The sequence below is a fragment of the Portunus trituberculatus genome, chromosome 2, assembly GCF_017591435.1.
Source record: "Portunus trituberculatus isolate SZX2019 chromosome 2, ASM1759143v1, whole genome shotgun sequence".
NCBI lineage: Eukaryota > Metazoa > Arthropoda > Malacostraca > Decapoda > Portunidae > Portunus > Portunus trituberculatus.
In genome coordinates this window covers 7,162,358-7,179,857 of record NC_059256.1, presented here as the reverse complement: position 1 = coordinate 7,179,857, position 17,500 = coordinate 7,162,358, and the positions used below count along the sequence as shown (strand labels likewise).

Genomic DNA, 17,500 nt, shown 5'->3' with positions numbered 1-17,500 from the left:
TGTGATCTCCTCGGCACTCAAGTTTTGCTAGAGTGTTCCTGCTGGTGTGTTGGCAAAGGTGATTGGTAAGTGTGTTTTGTGTTAACCTCTTCAGTACTGGGACACATTTTTACCTTGAGATTTGTGTACCATTAGACCATTTTATTGACATTAGCAAGGGTCTATGGAGGGCACAAGATTAATGGCCACAGTCTTCACTATTTTAACCCCTTCAGTACTGGGACACATTTTTACCTTGAGATTTGTGTACCATTAGACCATTTTATTGACATTAGCAAGGGTGTATGGAGGGCACAAGATTAATGGCCACAGTCTTCACTATTTTAACCCCTTCAGTACTGGGACACATTTTACCTTGAGATTTGTGTACCATTAGACCATTTTATTGACATTAGCAAGGGTGTATGGAGGGCACAAGATTAATGGCCACAGTCTTCACTATTTTAACCCCTTCAGTACTGGGACACATTTTACCTTGAGATTTGTGTACCATTAGACCATTTTATTGACATTAGCAAGGGTCTATGGAGGGCACAAGATTAATGGCCACAGTCTTCACTATTTTAACCCCTTCAGTACTGGGACACATTTTTGCCTTGAGATTTGTGTACCATTAGACCATTTTATTGACATTAACAAGGGTGTATGGAGGGCACAAGATTAATGGCCACAGTCTTCACTATTTTAACCCCTTCAGTACTGGGACACATTTTTACCTTGAGATTTGTGTACCATTAGACCATTTTATTGACATTAGCAAGGGTGTATGGAGGGCACAAGATTAATGGCCACAGTCTTCACTATTTTAACCCCTTCAGCTGCATGACGTGTTTCCATATTCATTCTGGTGACTATTTGGTGATTTTATACAGCTTCAGAAACTTATTTAGGGAGTTAGAATAGTGAAGACTGTGGCCATTAATCTTGTGCCCTCCATAGACTCTTGCTAATGTCAATAAAATGGTCTAATGGTACACAAATCACAAGGTAAAAATGTGTCCCAGTACTGAAGGATTTAAGTATAGTTTTTATCCATTTCTCTTCCACCTACATGTATCAAACTCCCTCCACATGTTTGCTCCACTTTTCTGCACTCCCTCCACTCCTCCACTCCTCCACACACAGGCTGGAGTACGCTGGAGTGAAGCCGCCAGTTCCCAGGACGGACAAGGACCTAGACCCTCCTGCGCTATTCCACGTTGCAAATAACTATGACATGATCCGATATTTCACCAGAACCATCCTTCAGTTTCAAGTAAGCGGTGGTAGGGGAAGGTTGTGCTGCTCGTGGTGGTCGTGGTGGGGGTTATTGGGTGTTTTCAGTGGTGTTAATAGTAGTTGTGAGGTGTTTTGAAAGGGTGTAATGGAAGTTATTGGGTTTTTTCAAGGCTGTTTTCAAGGTTCTAATAGTTTAAACAAGGTGTAGTAGAAGTTATTGGCGTTTTTCAAAGTTATTAGTGTTTTTTTCTTCAAGGTTCCAAAGATAATTTTAAAAAGCTGGAAAGGAAATCAATGGTGTTTTTCAAGGTTCTGGTGGAAGTTATTGGTGTTTTTCAAGGGTGTAGTGGAAGTTATTGGTGTTTTTCAAGGGTGTAGTGGAAGTTATTGGTGTTTTTCAAGGGTGTAGTGGAAGTTATTGGTGTTTTTCAAGGGTGTAGTGGAAGTTATTGGTGTTTTCAAGGGTGTAGTGGAAGTTATTGGTGTTTTCAAGGGTGTAGTGGAAGTTATTGGTGTTTTCAAGGGTGTAGTGGAAGTTATTGGTGTTTTCAAGGGTGTAGTGGAAGTTATTGGTGTTTTCAAGGGTGTAGTGGAAGTTATTGGTGTTTTCAAGGGTGTAGTGGAAGTTATTGGTGTTTTCAAGGGTGTAGTGGAAGTTATTGGTGTTTTCAAGGGTGTAGTGGAAGTTATTGGTGTTTTCAAGGGTGTAGTGGAAGTTATTGGTGTTTTTCAAGGGTGTAGTGGAAGTTATTGGTGTTTTCAAGGGTGTAGTGGAAGTTATTGGTGTTTTCAAGGGTGTAGTGGAAGTTATTGGTGTTTTCAAGGGTGTAGTGGAAGTTATTGGTGTTTTCAAGGGTGTAGTGGAAGTTATTGGTGTTTTCAAGGGTGTAGTGGAAGTTATTGGTGTTTTCAAGGGTGTAGTGGAAGTTATTGGTGTTTTCAAGGGTGTAGTGGAAGTTATTGGTGTTTTCAAGGGTAGTAGTGGAAGTTATTGGTGTTTTCAAGGGTGTAGTGGAAGTTATTGGTGTTTTCAAGGTGTAGTGGAAGTTATTGGTGTTTTCAAGGTGTAGTGGAAGTTATTGGTGTTTTCAAGGGTGTAGTGGAAGTTATTGGTGTTTTCAAGGGTGTAGTGGAAGTTATTGGTGTTTTCAAGGGTGTAGTGGAAGTTATTGGTGTTTTCAAGGGTGTAGTGGAAGTTATTGGTGTTTTCAAGGTGTAGTGGAAGTTATTGGTGTTTTCAAGGTGTAGTGGAAGTTATTGGTGTTTTCAAGGGTGTAGTGGAAGTTATTGGTGTTTTCAAGGGTGTAGTGGAAGTTATTGGTGTTTTCAAGGGTGTAGTGGAAGTTATTGGTGTTTTCAAGGGTGTAGTGGAAGTTATTGGTGTTTTCAAGGGTGTAGTGGAAGTTATTGGTGTTTTCAAGGGTGTAGTGGAAGTTATTGGTGTTTTCAAGGGTGTAGTGGAAGTTATTGGTGTTTTCAAGGGTGTAGTGGAAGTTATTGGTGTTTTCAAGGGTGTAGTGGAAGTTATTGGTGTTTTCAAGGGTGTAGTGGAAGTTATTGGTGTTTTTTCAAGGGTGTAGTGGAAGTTATTGGTGTTTTCAAGGGTGTAGTGGAAGTTATTGGTGTTTTCAAGGGTGTAGTGGAAGTTATTGGTGTTTTCAAGGGTGTAGTGGAAGTTATTGGTGTTTTCAAGGGTGTAGTGAAGTTATTGGTGTTTTCAAGGGTGTAGTGGAAGTTATTGGTGTTTTCAAGGGTGTAGTGGAAGTTATTGGTGTTTTCAAGGGTGTAGTGGAAGTTATTGGTGTTTTCAAGGGTGTAGTGGAAGTTATTGGTGTTTTCAAGGGTGTAGTGGAAGTTATTGGTGTTTTCAAGGGTGTAGTGGAAGTTATTGGTGTTTTCAAGGGTGTAGTGGAAGTTATTGGTGTTTTCAAGGGTGTAGTGGAAGTTATTGGTGTTTTCAAGGGTGTAGTGGAAGTTATTGGTGTTTTCAAGGGTGTAGTGGAAGTTATTGGTGTTTTCAAGTGGAAGTTATTGGTGTTTTCAAGGGTGTAGTGGAAGTTATTGGTGTTTTCAAGGGTGTAGTGGAAGTTATTGGTGTTTTCAAGGGTGTAGTGGAAGTTATTGGTGTTTTCAAGGGTGTAGTGGAAGTTATTGGTGTTTTCAAGGGTGTAGTGGAAGTTATTGGTGTTTTCAAGGGTGTAGTGGAAGTTATTGGTGTTTTCAAGGGTGTAGTGGAAGTTATTGGTGTTTTCAAGGGTGTAGTGGAAGTTATTGGTGTTTTCAAGGGTGTAGTGGAAGTTATTGGTGTTTTCAAGGGTGTAGTGGAAGTTATTGGTGTTTTCAAGGGTGTAGTGGAAGTTATTGGTGTTTTCAAGGGTGTAGTGGAAGTTATTGGTGTTTTCAAGGGTGTAGTGGAAGTTATTGGTGTTTTCAAGGGTGTAGTGGAAGTTATTGGTGTTTTCAAGGGTGTAGTGGAAGTTATTGGTGTTTTCAAGGGTGTAGTGGAAGTTATTGGTGTTTTCAAGGGTGTAGTGGAAGTTATTGGTGTTTTCAAGGGTGTAGTGGAAGTTATTGGTGTTTTCAAGGGTGTAGTGGAAGTTATTGGTGTTTTCAAGGGTGTAGTGGAAGTTATTGGTGTTTTCAAGGGTGTAGTGGAAGTTATTGGTGTTTTCAAGGGTGTAGTGGAAGTTATTGGTGTTTTCAAGGGTGTAGTGGAAGTTATTGGTGTTTTCAAGGGTGTAGTGGAAGTTATTGGTGTTTTCAAGGGTGTAGTGGAAGTTATTGGTGTTTTCAAGGGTGTAGTGGAAGTTATTGGTGTTTTCAAGGGTGTAGTGGAAGTTATTGGTGTTTTCAAGGGTGTAGTGGAAGTTATTGGTGTTTTCAAGGGTGTAGTGGAAGTTATTGGTGTTTTCAAGGGTGTAGTGGAAGTTATTGGTGTTTTCAAGGGTGTAGTGGAAGTTATTGGTGTTTTCAAGGTTTTCAAGGGTGTAGTGGAAGTTATTGGTGTTTTCAAGGGTGTAGTGGAAGTTATTGGTGTTTTCAAGGGTGTAGTGGAAGTTATTGGTGTTTTCAAGGGTGTAGTGGAAGTTATTGGTGTTTTCAAGGGTGTAGTGGAAGTTATTGGTGTTTTCAAGGGTGTAGTGGAAGTTATTGGTGTTTTCAAGGGTGTAGTGGAAGTTATTGGTGTTTTCAAGGTGTAGTGGAAGTTATTGGTGTTTTCAAGGTGTAGTGGAAGTTATTGGTGTTTTCAAGGGTGTAGTGGAAGTTATTGGTGTTTTCAAGGTGTAGTGGAAGTTATTGGTGTTTTCAAGGGTGTAGTGGAAGTTATTGGTGTTTTCAAGGGTGTAGTGGAAGTTATTGGTGTTTTCAAAGTTATTGGTGTTTTCAAGGGTGTAGTGGAAGTTATTGGTGTTTTCAAGGGTGTAGTGGAAGTTATTGGTGTTTTCAAGGGTGTAGTGGAAGTTATTGGTGTTTTCAAGGGTGTAGTGGAAGTTATTGGTGTTTTCAAGGGTGTAGTGGAAGTTATTGGTGTTTTCAAGGGTGTAGTGGAAGTTATTGGTGTTTTCAAGGGTGTAGTGGAAGTTATTGGTGTTTTCAAGGGTGTAGTGGAAGTTATTGGTGTTTTCAAGGGTGTAGTGGAAGTTATTGGTGTTTTCAAGGGTGTAGTGGAAGTTATTGGTGTTTTCAAGGGTGTAGTGGAAGTTATTGGTGTTTTCAAGGGTGTAGTGGAAGTTATTGGTGTTTTCAAGGGTGTAGTGGAAGTTATTGGTGTTTTCAAGGGTGTAGTGGAAGTTATTGGTGTTTTCAAGGGTGTAGTGGAAGTTATTGGTGTTTTCAAGGGTGTAGTGGAAGTTATTGGTGTTTTCAAGGGTGTAGTGGAAGTTATTGGTGTTTTCAAGGGTGTAGTGGAAGTTATTGGTGTTTTCAAGGGTGTAGTGGAAGTTATTGGTGTTTTCAAGGGTGTAGTGGAAGTTATTGGTGTTTTCAAGGGTGTAGTGGAAGTTATTGGTGTTTTCAAGGGTGTAGTGGAAGTTATTGGTGTTTTCAAGGGTGTAGTGGAAGTTATTGGTGTTTTCAAGGGTGTAGTGGAAGTTATTGGTGTTTTCAAGGTGTAGTGGAAGTTATTGGTGTGTAGTGGAAGTTATTGGTGTTTTCAAGGGTGTAGTGGAAGTTATTGGTGTTTTCAAGGGTGTAGTGGAAGTTATTGGTGTTTTCAAGGGTGTAGTGGAAGTTATTGGTGTTTTCAAGGGTGTAGTGGAAGTTATTGGTGTTTTCAAGGGTGTAGTGGAAGTTATTGGTGTTTTCAAGGGTGTAGTGGAAGTTATTGGTGTTTTCAAGGGTGTAGTGGAAGTTATTGGTGTTTTCAAGGGTGTAGTGGAAGTTATTGGTGTTTTTCAAGGGTGTAGTGGAAGTTATTGGTGTTTTCAAGGGTGTAGTGGAAGTTATTGGTGTTTTCAAGGGTGTAGTGGAAGTTATTGGTGTTTTCAAGGGTGTAGTGGAAGTTATTGGTGTTTTCAAGGGTGTAGTGGAAGTTATTGGTGTTTTCAAGGGTGTAGTGGAAGTTATTGGTGTTTTCAAGGGTGTAGTGGAAGTTATTGGTGTTTTCAAGGTGTAGTGGAAGTTATTGGTGTTTTCAAGGGTGTAGTGGAAGTTATTGGTGTTTTCAAGGGTGTAGTGGAAGTTATTGGTGTTTTCAAGGGTGTAGTGGAAGTTATTGGTGTTTTCAAGGGTGTAGTGGAAGTTATTGGTGTTTTCAAGGGTGTAGTGGAAGTTATTGGTGTTTTCAAGGGTGTAGTGGAAGTTATTGGTGTTTTCAAGGGTGTAGTGGAAGTTATTGGTGTTTTCAAGGGTGTAGTGGAAGTTATTGGTGTTTTCAAGGGTGTAGTGAAGTTATTGGTGTTTTCAAGGGTGTAGTGGTTATTGGTGTTTTCAAGGGTGTAGTGGAAGTTATTGGTGTTTTCAAGGGTGTAGTGGAAGTTATTGGTGTTTTCAAGGGTGTAGTGGAAGTTATTGGTGTTTTCAAGGTAGTGGAAGTTATTGGTGTTTTCAAGTGTAGTGGAAGTTATTGGTGTTTTCAAGGGTGTAGTGGAAGTTATTGGTGTTTTTCAAGGGTGTAGTGGAAGTTATTGGTGTTTTTCAAGGGTGTAGTGGAAGTTATTGGTGTTTTTCAAGGGTGTAGTGGAAGTTATTGGTGTTTTGGAAGTTATTGGTGTTTTTCAAGGTTGTAGTGGAAGATGTTGGTGTTTTTCAAGGTTCTAATAGTTTAAAAGTGAAGTTATTAGTGTTTTCCAAGGATGTTTTCACCATACTAATGCTCTCTCTCTCTCTCTCTCTCTCTCTCTCTCTCTCTCAGATCCTGGAGGGGCTGTGCAGGGCGGCAGGACACCAGGGCCCTCTTCACACCTGCGACCTGCACGGCTCTGAGAAGGCTGGCAGGCTGTTGGCGTAAGTAATATTGACCTACTCTCTATCCCAAGCTCGTGACATCACCACCACAGAAATCCATTAAAAACGCACTCAAACTCACCAAAACATCATTCAGAGCACCGAAACACATTCAAGAATACTAAAAACACCATCTACAGCACTGAAATATACACTAACTCACCAGAAAATGATTTAAGATACCAAATTAATGCAAAAACTATCAAAACTAAAACTAAAACATCAAGAACACACAAACACATAAAGAAATATATTAAAAACACTGTCCATAGCACCACAACACTTCGAAAATTATTTAGAACACCAGGCAAAGCATTAAAAACATCCAAACACACCCGAACACCATGCAAAACACCTTCTATAGCATTGAAAAACACCAAAAAACTACGAATAAGTATGAAAAGCGAAGTTTAAACCATTGAAAAACACAGCAAAACCTTGAAAAACACACTTATTCTGAACGTCACAAAATGTACCAAACACACGTCATTAGAATAAAAATACCACTAAAACACACTAAAACACCGCAAAATATACCAAACACCTTCCAAATTATCCACAAACAAGGGAAACAGCTTTAACCTCTTCAGTACTGGCACGTATTTTTCACCATTAGCTTTGGGTGTGATTAGACCATTTTATTGACATTAGGAAGGGTCTATGGAGGTCAGAAGATTAATAACAGGAATCTTCACTTTCTTAATCCCCCCACATAAGTTTCTGCTCAAAATCATGAATAAATATGAAAATGTGTCACGGTATTGAAGGGGTTAAAACACTCGAAAACGGTGTTACTTTGCAATGTGACCTACGCAGCCAACGTGATCGACCACAGTCAAGCTCTTCTGTGGTATGTGATCTCCGTGTTCCATTAACTCATTGCAGCCTAAATGGAATATGCTTTATATACATACACTTATCAAAAAAGTTAGTTGATATAGATAATAGTGATAACAATAATAATAATAATAATAATAACCAACACATCAATAGTTACGAAACCAAGAGGCAGTGAAATGTACTTAGAGGCTGACAATGCGTGCTTTGGGATCCGAGGGGTCTCCAAGTGCACAAGTTCGAATCCTGTCCACGGTCCGAGTGTAGGTTGGGCTTCCTCACTCAGGTCAACAGTTTTCTAGCGGGTGGGTTTTGAGATAGGAGGTGCCACAAAAAGTATCCCCTTTACCCCAGAATAAATAAAAAAGAAAAAAGAAAACATTACAGCGTCAGTGAAAATGTTCTCAGTGCGTCTTTCCAGTGAAATATGAAAATGTAAGAGACTAACAGTGCTTTACATTGATGAGGCGCCGCCGTGGTGCGCTGAAACCCTGCATGCTTTGAGGTCCGAGGGGTCTCCAAGCACACGGGTTCGAATCCTGTCCACGGTCCGAGTGTAGGTAGGGCTTCCTCACTCAGGGCAAATGTTTCCTAGTGGGTGGGTTTTGAGATAGGAGATGCCACAAAAAACATCCCCTTTACCACAGAATAAATAAAAAAGAAAAAAGAAAACATTACAGCGTCAGTGAAAATGTTCTCAGTGCGTCTTTCAAATTAAATATGAAAATGTAAGAGACTAACAGTGCTTTACATTGATGAGGCGCCGCCGTGGTACAGTGGAACCATGCGTGCTTTGAGGTCCGAGGGGTCTCCAAGCACACGGGTTCGAATCCTGTCCACGGTCCGAGTGTAGGTAGGGCTTCCTCACTCAGGGCAAATGTTTCCTAGTGGGTGGGTTTTGAGATAGGAGATGCCACAAAAAACATCCCCTTTACCACAGAATAAATAAAAAAGAAAAAAGAAAACATTACAGCGTCAGTGAAAATGTTCTCAGTGCGTCTTTCAAATTAAATATGAAAATGTAAGAGACTAACAGTGCTTTACATTGATGAGGCGCCGCCGTGGTACAGTGGAACCATGCGTGCTTTGAGGTCCGAGGGGTCTCCAAGCACACGGGTTCGAATCCTGTCCACGGTCCGAGTGTAGGTAGGGCTTCCTCACTCAGGGCAAATGTTTCCTAGCGGGTGGGCTTTGAGATAGGAGGTACCCCAAAAATATCCCCTTTACCACAGAATAAATAAAAAAGAAAAAAGAAAACATTACAGCGCCAATGAAAATGTTCTCAGTGCGTCTTTCAAATGAAATGTGGAATTCTAAGAGACTAACAGTGCTTTACATTGATGAGGCGCCGCCGTGGTGCAGTGGAACCATGCGTGCTTTGTGGTCCGAGGGGTCTCCAAGTGCACAAGTTCGAATCCTGTCCACGGTCCGAGTGTAGGTTGGGCTTCCTCACTCAGGTCAACAGTTTCCTAGCGGGTGGGCTTTGAGATAGAGGTACCACAAAAACATCCCCTTTACCACAGAAATTCCCGTGAAAACCCCACATGGTAGAAAATGAAATAAAAGTATGATGGCATATGACAGCTTCTTCACTCCTGATATCACACAAGACGTGACAGAAAAGTATTGACCTTTTTTTTATTATTTATTTATTTCCAACATGTGAGCTTTTAACGGAATTTCTGGGATAAAGAGAATACTTTTTTGTGGCACCTATCTCAAAGCCCACCCGCTAAGGAACCATTGCCCCGAGTGAGAAAGCCCAACCTACACTCGGACCGTGGACAGGATTCGAACCAGTGCGCTTGGAGACCACTCGGACCCCAAAGCACGCAGGGGTCCACTGTACCACGGCTGGACTTTCTATCTTAGAGGACTGGTACTCCTGGACATGTCATCATAGAAGTTACGTACTAAGCAAACACAAATAATGAAAACGAACTTAGATAAATAAATAAATAATGATGATTTTGATGTGCGTGATGGAGATAACGATGCGAGTCTTCACGATAACGATGCGAGTCTTCACGATAACGATGCGAGTCTTCACGATAACGATGCGAGTCTTCACGATAACGATGCGAGTCTTCACGATAACGATGCGAGTTTCCACGATAACGATGCGAGTTTCCACGATAACGATGCGAGTCTTCACGATAACGATGCGAGTCTTCACGATAACGATGCGAGTTTCCACGATAACGATGCAAGTCTTCACGATAACGATGCGACGATAACGATGCGAGTTTCCACGATACGATGCGAGTTTCACGATAACGATGCGAGTTTCACGATAACGATGCGAGTTTCACGATAACGATGCGAGTTTCCACGAGATGCGAGTTTCCACACGATAACGATGCGAGTTTCACGATAACGATGCGAGTTTCACGATTCACGATAACGATGCGAGTTTCACGATAACGATGCGAGTTTCACGATAACGATGCGAGTTTCACGATAACGATGCGAGTTTCCACGATAACGATGCGAGTTTCACGATAACGATGCGAGTTTCACGATAACGATGCGAGTTTCCACGATAACGATGCGAGTTTCCACGATAACGATGCGAGTTTCCACGATAACGATGCGAGTTTCCACGATAACGATGCGAGTTTCCACGATAACGATGCGAGTTTCACGATAACGATGCGAGTTTCACGATAACGATGCGAGTCTTCACGATAACGATGCGAGTTTCCACGATAACGATGCGAGTCTTCACGATAACGATGCGAGTTTCCACGATAACGATGCGAGTTTCCACGATAACGATGCGAGTTTCCACGATAACGATGCGAGTCTTCACGATAACGATGCGAGTCTTCACGATAACGATGCGAGTCTTCACGATAACGATGCGAGTCTTCACGATAACGATGCGAGTTTCCACGATAACGATGCGAGTCTTCACGATAACGATGCGAGTCTTCACGATAACGATGCGAGTCTTCACGATAACGATGCGAGTTTCCACGAATAAACACTAAAAATATCCATAAAATACCACAAAAGCACTAAAAATGCCTCCAAAACACATAAAACACCCCAAAAAAACACTCAAACCATCCAAACATTACTTAAAAACACCCAAAGTACTTAAAAACACCAAAAAACACTAAAAATACCCGTAAAACACAGAAACACCCCAAAACCACTTAAAAACACCCAAAAAACACCAGAAATACCTTCAAATAACACATAAAACACACAAAAACACTCAAACACCAAAACACTAAAATGTACTTTAAAACACCCCAAAAAACACATGACACCACGAAATAAACTTAAAACACCCCAAGAACACTTAGAATACCCCAAAACACAAAAAATTACCCCAAATACACTTAAAACACGTCTATTTAATCTTAATCGCCGTCCTATCCTTTTAATATCGTCTCTAAGCATTATTCTCTCTTATTTCAGGTCCGGTTTGGCATTAGGGAGCTCAAAACCCTGGCCGGAGGTGCTTAAAGTCCTCACAGGGTCTTCTACCATGAGTACTAAGCCCTTAAGGGAGTTTTTTGCCCCATTAGAACACTGGATAAGGACTGAAGGACTAAGGGATAATGAGACGAAGGAAAGTGAGCAAGGAGTGGGATGGGGACAAGATTGGATGGCATTAAGTGTTCTGGGAAATTCTTCAGCTTGTTTGGGTAAGCTTGGAATAAATTGTTGATTAAAAAGATGGTGGAAAAATAACTATGTGGGAATTTAAATAATGAGTCAAGGGAAAGTGAGATGAAGGATAATATAGGGAGAAGATGAAGCGAAATTTAGTGTTCTAGTACATTTTTCGGCTCGTTCAGGTTGGGTTTGGATAAATTGCACAAAAAAAAGGCAAAAAAAAAAAAAAAGTGGGAATATAGATAATGAGCCGAGAAAGTGATGCAAGGGATAATGAGCCAAGAGTCGGATTGTGAGGATATTACGTGATATTGAGAGTTCTGGGAAATTTTTCGGCTTATTTAGGTAAGTTTTGAATAAATTGCATATAAAGAAATGTTTAAAAAAAAAATGAAAATATAAAATTAATGAGCCGAGAAAACTATGCAAGGGATAATGAGCAAAGAGTCGCATAGGGGGAACAATAAACGAAATTAAGCGTTCTGGTTAATTCCTCAGCTTGTTTACATAAGTTTTGGATAAATTGTTAATTATAAAAAGAATGAGAAAAAATAACTGTGTGAAAATATAAATAAACGTGATTAACTTGAGCTTTGTGGAGAAAATTAATCTTTTGCTACTAACATCATCATAACAAACTAATATTTTCCATTTCCTAGCTTTACTTAACACAATTACTTTATTTCAAGCTGCAGCATTTATTTATTCTAACAAAACACACCTTATTTCTTCATTGACAGGTAATAAGTAACTGAGCCACACAAAGATCAAGATCAAGGTGCGGCTCATTCTTGGAGAAGCAACCCTGACTTATGATAACCTAGCCATGCTGTTTTAGACCCGTGCTTGTCGCTCTCTTTCTCTCTCTCTCTCTTTCTTCCTCTTCCTCTTCCTTCTTTCTTTCTTGTGTATGTGAATGAAATAAATAAAGGAATGATGCTTGCTTATCATTATTATTATTATTTGTTATTATTATTATTAGTAGTAGTAGTAGTAGTTTATTTACGATGTTTGTGTGTTGTCAGTGTGGTTAATTAATGCACGGCGGAGCTTCAATCAATAAATAAATCAATAATATTAGAAATCCTTTAAGTTCTTGTAATAATAAATGAATCTTGTCTGTCTGTGTGTCTGTGTATGTGATTCCTTATTTGTTGCTGCATTTTGTCTAATACATTAATACATTCAATAAACTAAACTAACTTCAATCACATTTCTACTATTTCTACTATTTCTACTATTCTATCCATTCATCACAACCAAACTATTTCAACTTCCTCCTTACACTATTCAAACACCACCACCACCACCACCACCACCACCACCATTATTATTATTTTATTTTATACATAATTTACATATTTTAATCTTGGTCTTCTTTCAGTACTGGGACGCATTTTTACCTTGAGATTTGTGTACCATTAGACCATTTTATTGACATTAGCAAGGGTCTATGGAGGGCACAAGATTAATGGCCACAGTCTTCACTATTTTAACCCCTTCAGTACTGGGACACATTTTTACCTTGAGATTTGTGTACCATTAGACCATTTTATTGACATTAGCAAGGGTGTATGGAGGGCACAAGATTAATGGCCACAGTCTTCACTATTTTAACCCCTTCAGTACTGGGACACATTTGTACCTTGAGATTTGTGTACCATTAGACCATTTTATTGACATTAGCAAGGGTGTATGGAGGGCACAAGATTAATGGCCACAGTCTTCACTATTTTAACCCCTTCAGTACTGGGACACATTTTTACCTTGAGATTTGTGTACCATTAGACCATTTTATTGACATTAGCAAGGGTCTATGGAGGGCACAAGATTAATGGCCACAGTCTTCACTATTTTAACCCCTTCAGTACTGGGACACATATTTACCTTGAGATTTGTGTACCATTAGACCATTTTATTGACATTAGCAAGGGTCTATGGAGGGCACAAGATTAATGGCCACAGTCTTCACTATTTTAACCCCTTCAGTACTGGGACACATTTGTACCTTGAGATTTGTGTACCATTAGACCATTTTATTGACATTAGCAAGGGTGTATGGAGGGCACAAGATTAATGGCCACAGTCTTCACTATTTTAACCCCTTCAGTACTGGGACACATTTTACCTTGAGATTTGTGTACCATTAGACCATTTTATTGACATTAGCAAGGGTCTATGGAGGGCACAAGATTAATGGCTACAGTCTTCACTATTTTAACCCCTTCAGTACTGGGACACATTTTACCTTGAGATTTGTGTACCATTAGACCATTTTATTGACATTAGCAAGGGTCTATGGAGGGCACAAGATTAATGGCCACAGTCTTCACTATTTTAACCCCTTCAGTACTGGGACACATTTTTACCTTGAGATTTGTGTACCATTAGACCATTTTATTGACATTAGCAAGGGTGTATGGAGGGCACAAGATTAATGGCCACAGTCTTCACTATTTTAACCCCTTCAGTACTGGGACACATTTTTACCTTGAGATTTGTGTACCATTAGACCATTTTATTGACATTAGCAAGGGTGTATGGAGGGCACAAGATTAATGGCCACAGTCTTCACTATTTTAACCCCTTCAGTACTGGGACACATTTTTACCTTGAGATTTGTGTACCATTAGACCATTTTATTGACATTAGCAAGGGTCTATGGAGGGCACAAGATTAATGGCCACAGTCTTCACTATTTTAACCCCTTCAGTACTGGGACACATTTTACCTTGAGATTTGTGTACCATTAGACCATTTTATTGACATTAGCAAGGGTCTATGGAGGGCACAAGATTAATGGCTACAGTCTTCACTATTTTAACCCCTTCAGTACTGGGACACATTTTTTACCTTGAGATTTGTGTACCATTAGACCATTTTATTGACATTAGCAAGGGTGTATGGAGGGCACAAGATTAATGGCCACAGTCTTCACTATTTTAACCCCTTCAGTACTGGGACACATCTTTACCTTGAGATTTGTGTACCATTAGACCATTTTATTGACATTAGCAAGGGTCTATGGAGGGCACAAGATTAATGGCCACAGTCTTCACTATTTTAACCCCTTCAGTACTGGGACACATTTGTACCTTGAGATTTGTGTACCATTAGACCATTTTATTGACATTAGCAAGGGTGTATGGAGGGCACAAGATTAATGGCCACAGTCTTCACTATTTTAACCCCTTCAGTACTGGGACACATTTGTACCTTGAGATTTGTGTACCATTAGACCATTTTATTGACATTAGCAAGGGTGTATGGAGGGCACAAGATTAATGGCCTTTAAAAACTTGACCAAATATCGACTAAATTATCCTTATTATCACAAAAACTCCATAATTCTTTCCTATTTTGTATTTGAAGCTGCACCACACATTAATTCACTCAAATAACATACAAAAACATCAAATAAATTAATAATAGAAGAGAGAGAGAGAGAGAGAGAGAAGGAAGGAAGGAAGGAAGGAAGGAAGGAAGGAACTGAAAAAAAATGTCATAGTTGTAATAAATAATGTTAGAATAATAATAAATAATAGCTGAAGGAAGAAAGGAAGGAGATAGAAAGAATGAAGGAAGGAAGGAAGGAAGGAAGGAAGAAATACTACTAAAAATGCCATAGTTGTGATAAATAACAGAACAATAACAAAAAATGGAAAAAAAAAATAAATAATGGTCTTAATTAATGCCCAACACAGCAACCACCACCACCACCACCACCAACCTACTACTACTACTACTACTACTATTTCCACACTGGTGACCATTTAATAGGCTTTTTCTCTGCAAGTCTTTAATGTTGTAGTTTAAATAGTAATTATTCTAGGCTGATAAATAGTAGGCCTATAAGATTTGAATTAATTTATCTATTTATCTATCTAATGTGACCCCAGCACTAAAAAATCTGCCTAACCATTTATTTTGGTTTTATTTATCTATTTTTTTATGTAAGAGGGTAAAAAAAATAATAATAGAAAAATAGGCCTACTGGAATTGTAGTCTCCATGCAAGAATTAAAGAGAATTAGTCAAAAATTTATTCCCCAGATTAATTTTACAAGTGACACAAACAACACCAAATTAATAAATAAATAAATAATAATTAGAGAGAGAGAGAGAGAGAGAGAGAGAGAGAGAGAGAGAGAGAGAGAGAGAGAGAGAGAGAGAGAGAGAAGGCATCATCTATAGGTTTAACAATAGGGTATCATAAGGTGGGTTGTTACTCCACTCAACACCAAGATCAGGAAATTCACCACTATTCTGTCCACCTCTCTAATGCAAGAGTTAACCAGTACTCTCAATCCTTCACCACTATTCTGTCCACCTCTCTAATGCAAGAGTTAACCAGTACTCTCAATCCTTCACCACTATTCTGTCCACCTCTCTAATGCAAGAGTTAACCAGTACTCTCAATCCTTCACCACTATTCTGTCCACCTCTCTAATGCAAGAGTTAACCAGTACTCTCAATCCTTCACCACTATTCTGTCCACCTCTCTAATGCAAGAGTTAACCAGTACTCTCAATCCTTCACCACTATTCTGTCCACCTCTCTAATGCAAGAGTTAACCAGTACTCTCAATCCTTCACCACTATTCTGTCCACCTCTCTAATGCAAGAGTTAACCAGTACTCTCAATCCTTCACCACTATTCTGTCCACCTCTCTAATGCAAGAGTTAACCAGTACTCTCAATCCTTCACCACTATTCTGTCCACCTCTCCAATGCAAGAGTTAACCAGTACTCTCAATCCTTCACCACTATTCTGTCCACCTCTCTAATGCAAGAGTTAACCAGTACTCTCAATCCTTCACCACTATTCTGTCCACCTCTCTAATGCAAGAGTTAACCAGTACTCTCAATCCTTCACCACTATTCTGTCCACCTCTCCAATGCAAGAGTTAACCAGTACTCTCAATCCTTCACCACTATTCTGTCCACCTCTCTAATGCAAGAGTTAACCAGTACTCTCAATCCTTCACCACTATTCTGTCCACCTCTCTAATGCAAGAGTTAACCAGTACTCTCAATCCTTCACCACTATTCTGTCCACCTCTCTAATGCAAGAGTTAACCAGTACTCTCAATCCTTCACCACTATTCTGTCCACCTCTCTAATGCAAGAGTTAACCAGTACTCTCAATCCTTCACCACTATTCTGTCCACCTCTCCAATGCAAGAGTTAACCAGTACTCTCAATCCTTCACCACTATTCTGTCCACCTCTCTAATGCAAGAGTTAACCAGTACTCTCAATCCTTCACCACTATTCTGTCCACCTCTCTAATGCAAGAGTTAACCAGTACTCTCAATCCTTCACCACTATTCTGTCCACCTCTCCAATGCAAGAGTTAACCAGTACTCTCAATCCTTCACCACTATTCTGTCCACCTCTCTAATGCAAGAGTTAACCAGTACTCTCAATCCTTCACCACTATTCTGTCCACCTCTCTAATGCAAGAGTTAACCAGTACTCTCAATCCTTCACCACTATTCTGTCCACCTCTCTAATGCAAGAGTTAACCAGTACTCTCAATCCTTCACCACTATTCTGTCCACCTCTCTAATGCAAGAGTTAACCAGTACTCTCAATCCTTCACCACTATTCTGTCCACCTCTCTAATGCAAGAGTTAACCAGTACTCTCAATCCTTCACCACTATTCTGTCCACCTCTCTAATGCAAGAGTTAACCAGTACTCTCAATCCTTCACCACTATTCTGTCCACCTCTCTAATGCAAGAGTTAACCAGTACTCTCAATCCTTCACCACTATTCTGTCCACCTCTCTAATGCAAGAGTTAACCAGTACTCTCAATCCTTCACCACTATTCTGTCCACCTCTCTAATGCAAGAGTTAACCAGTACTCTCAATCCTTCACCACTATTCTGTCCACCTCTCTAATGCAAGAGTTAACCAGTACTCTCAATCCTTCACCACTATTCTGTCCACCTCTCTAATGCAAGAGTTAACCAGTACTCTCAATCCTTCACCACTATTCTGTCCACCTCTCTAATGCAAGAGTTAACCAGTACTCTCAATCCTTCACCACTATTCTGTCCACCTCTCTAATGCAAGAGTTAACCAGTACTCTCAATCCTTCACCACTATTCTGTCCACCTCTCTAATGCAAGAGTTAACCAGTACTCTCAATCCTTCACCACTATTCTGTCCACCTCTCTAATGCAAGAGTTAACCAGTACTCTCAATCCACCTCTCTAATGCAAGAGTTAACCATTACTCTCAATCCTTCACCACTATTCTGTCCACCTCTCTAATGCAAGAGTTAACCAGTACTCTCAATCCTTCACCACTATTCTGTCCACCTCTCTAATGCAAGAGTTAACCAGTACTCTCAATCCTTCACCA

General features: G+C 39.9%; 1 protein-coding gene across 5 annotated transcripts in view; it reads left to right on the top strand.

The window, feature by feature from the left end:
• Positions 1-17,500, top strand: part of LOC123504193 (angiotensin-converting enzyme-like) — a 33,251-nt gene that overhangs the window by 13,140 nt on the left and 2,611 nt on the right. For 3 of the 5 annotated variants that reach the window (XM_045254564.1, XM_045254553.1, XM_045254545.1), the window contains 3 exons: positions 1,126-1,255; positions 6,572-6,663; positions 10,930-11,159. In XM_045254564.1, the coding sequence (XP_045110499.1) occupies positions 1,126-1,255; positions 6,572-6,663; positions 10,930-11,159 (452 nt within the window). Of the gene's footprint in view, positions 1-1,125; positions 1,256-6,571; positions 6,664-10,929; positions 12,253-17,500 lie in introns of those variants that run through there. The other 2 variants (XM_045254558.1, XM_045254569.1) reach the window with 2 other exon arrangements.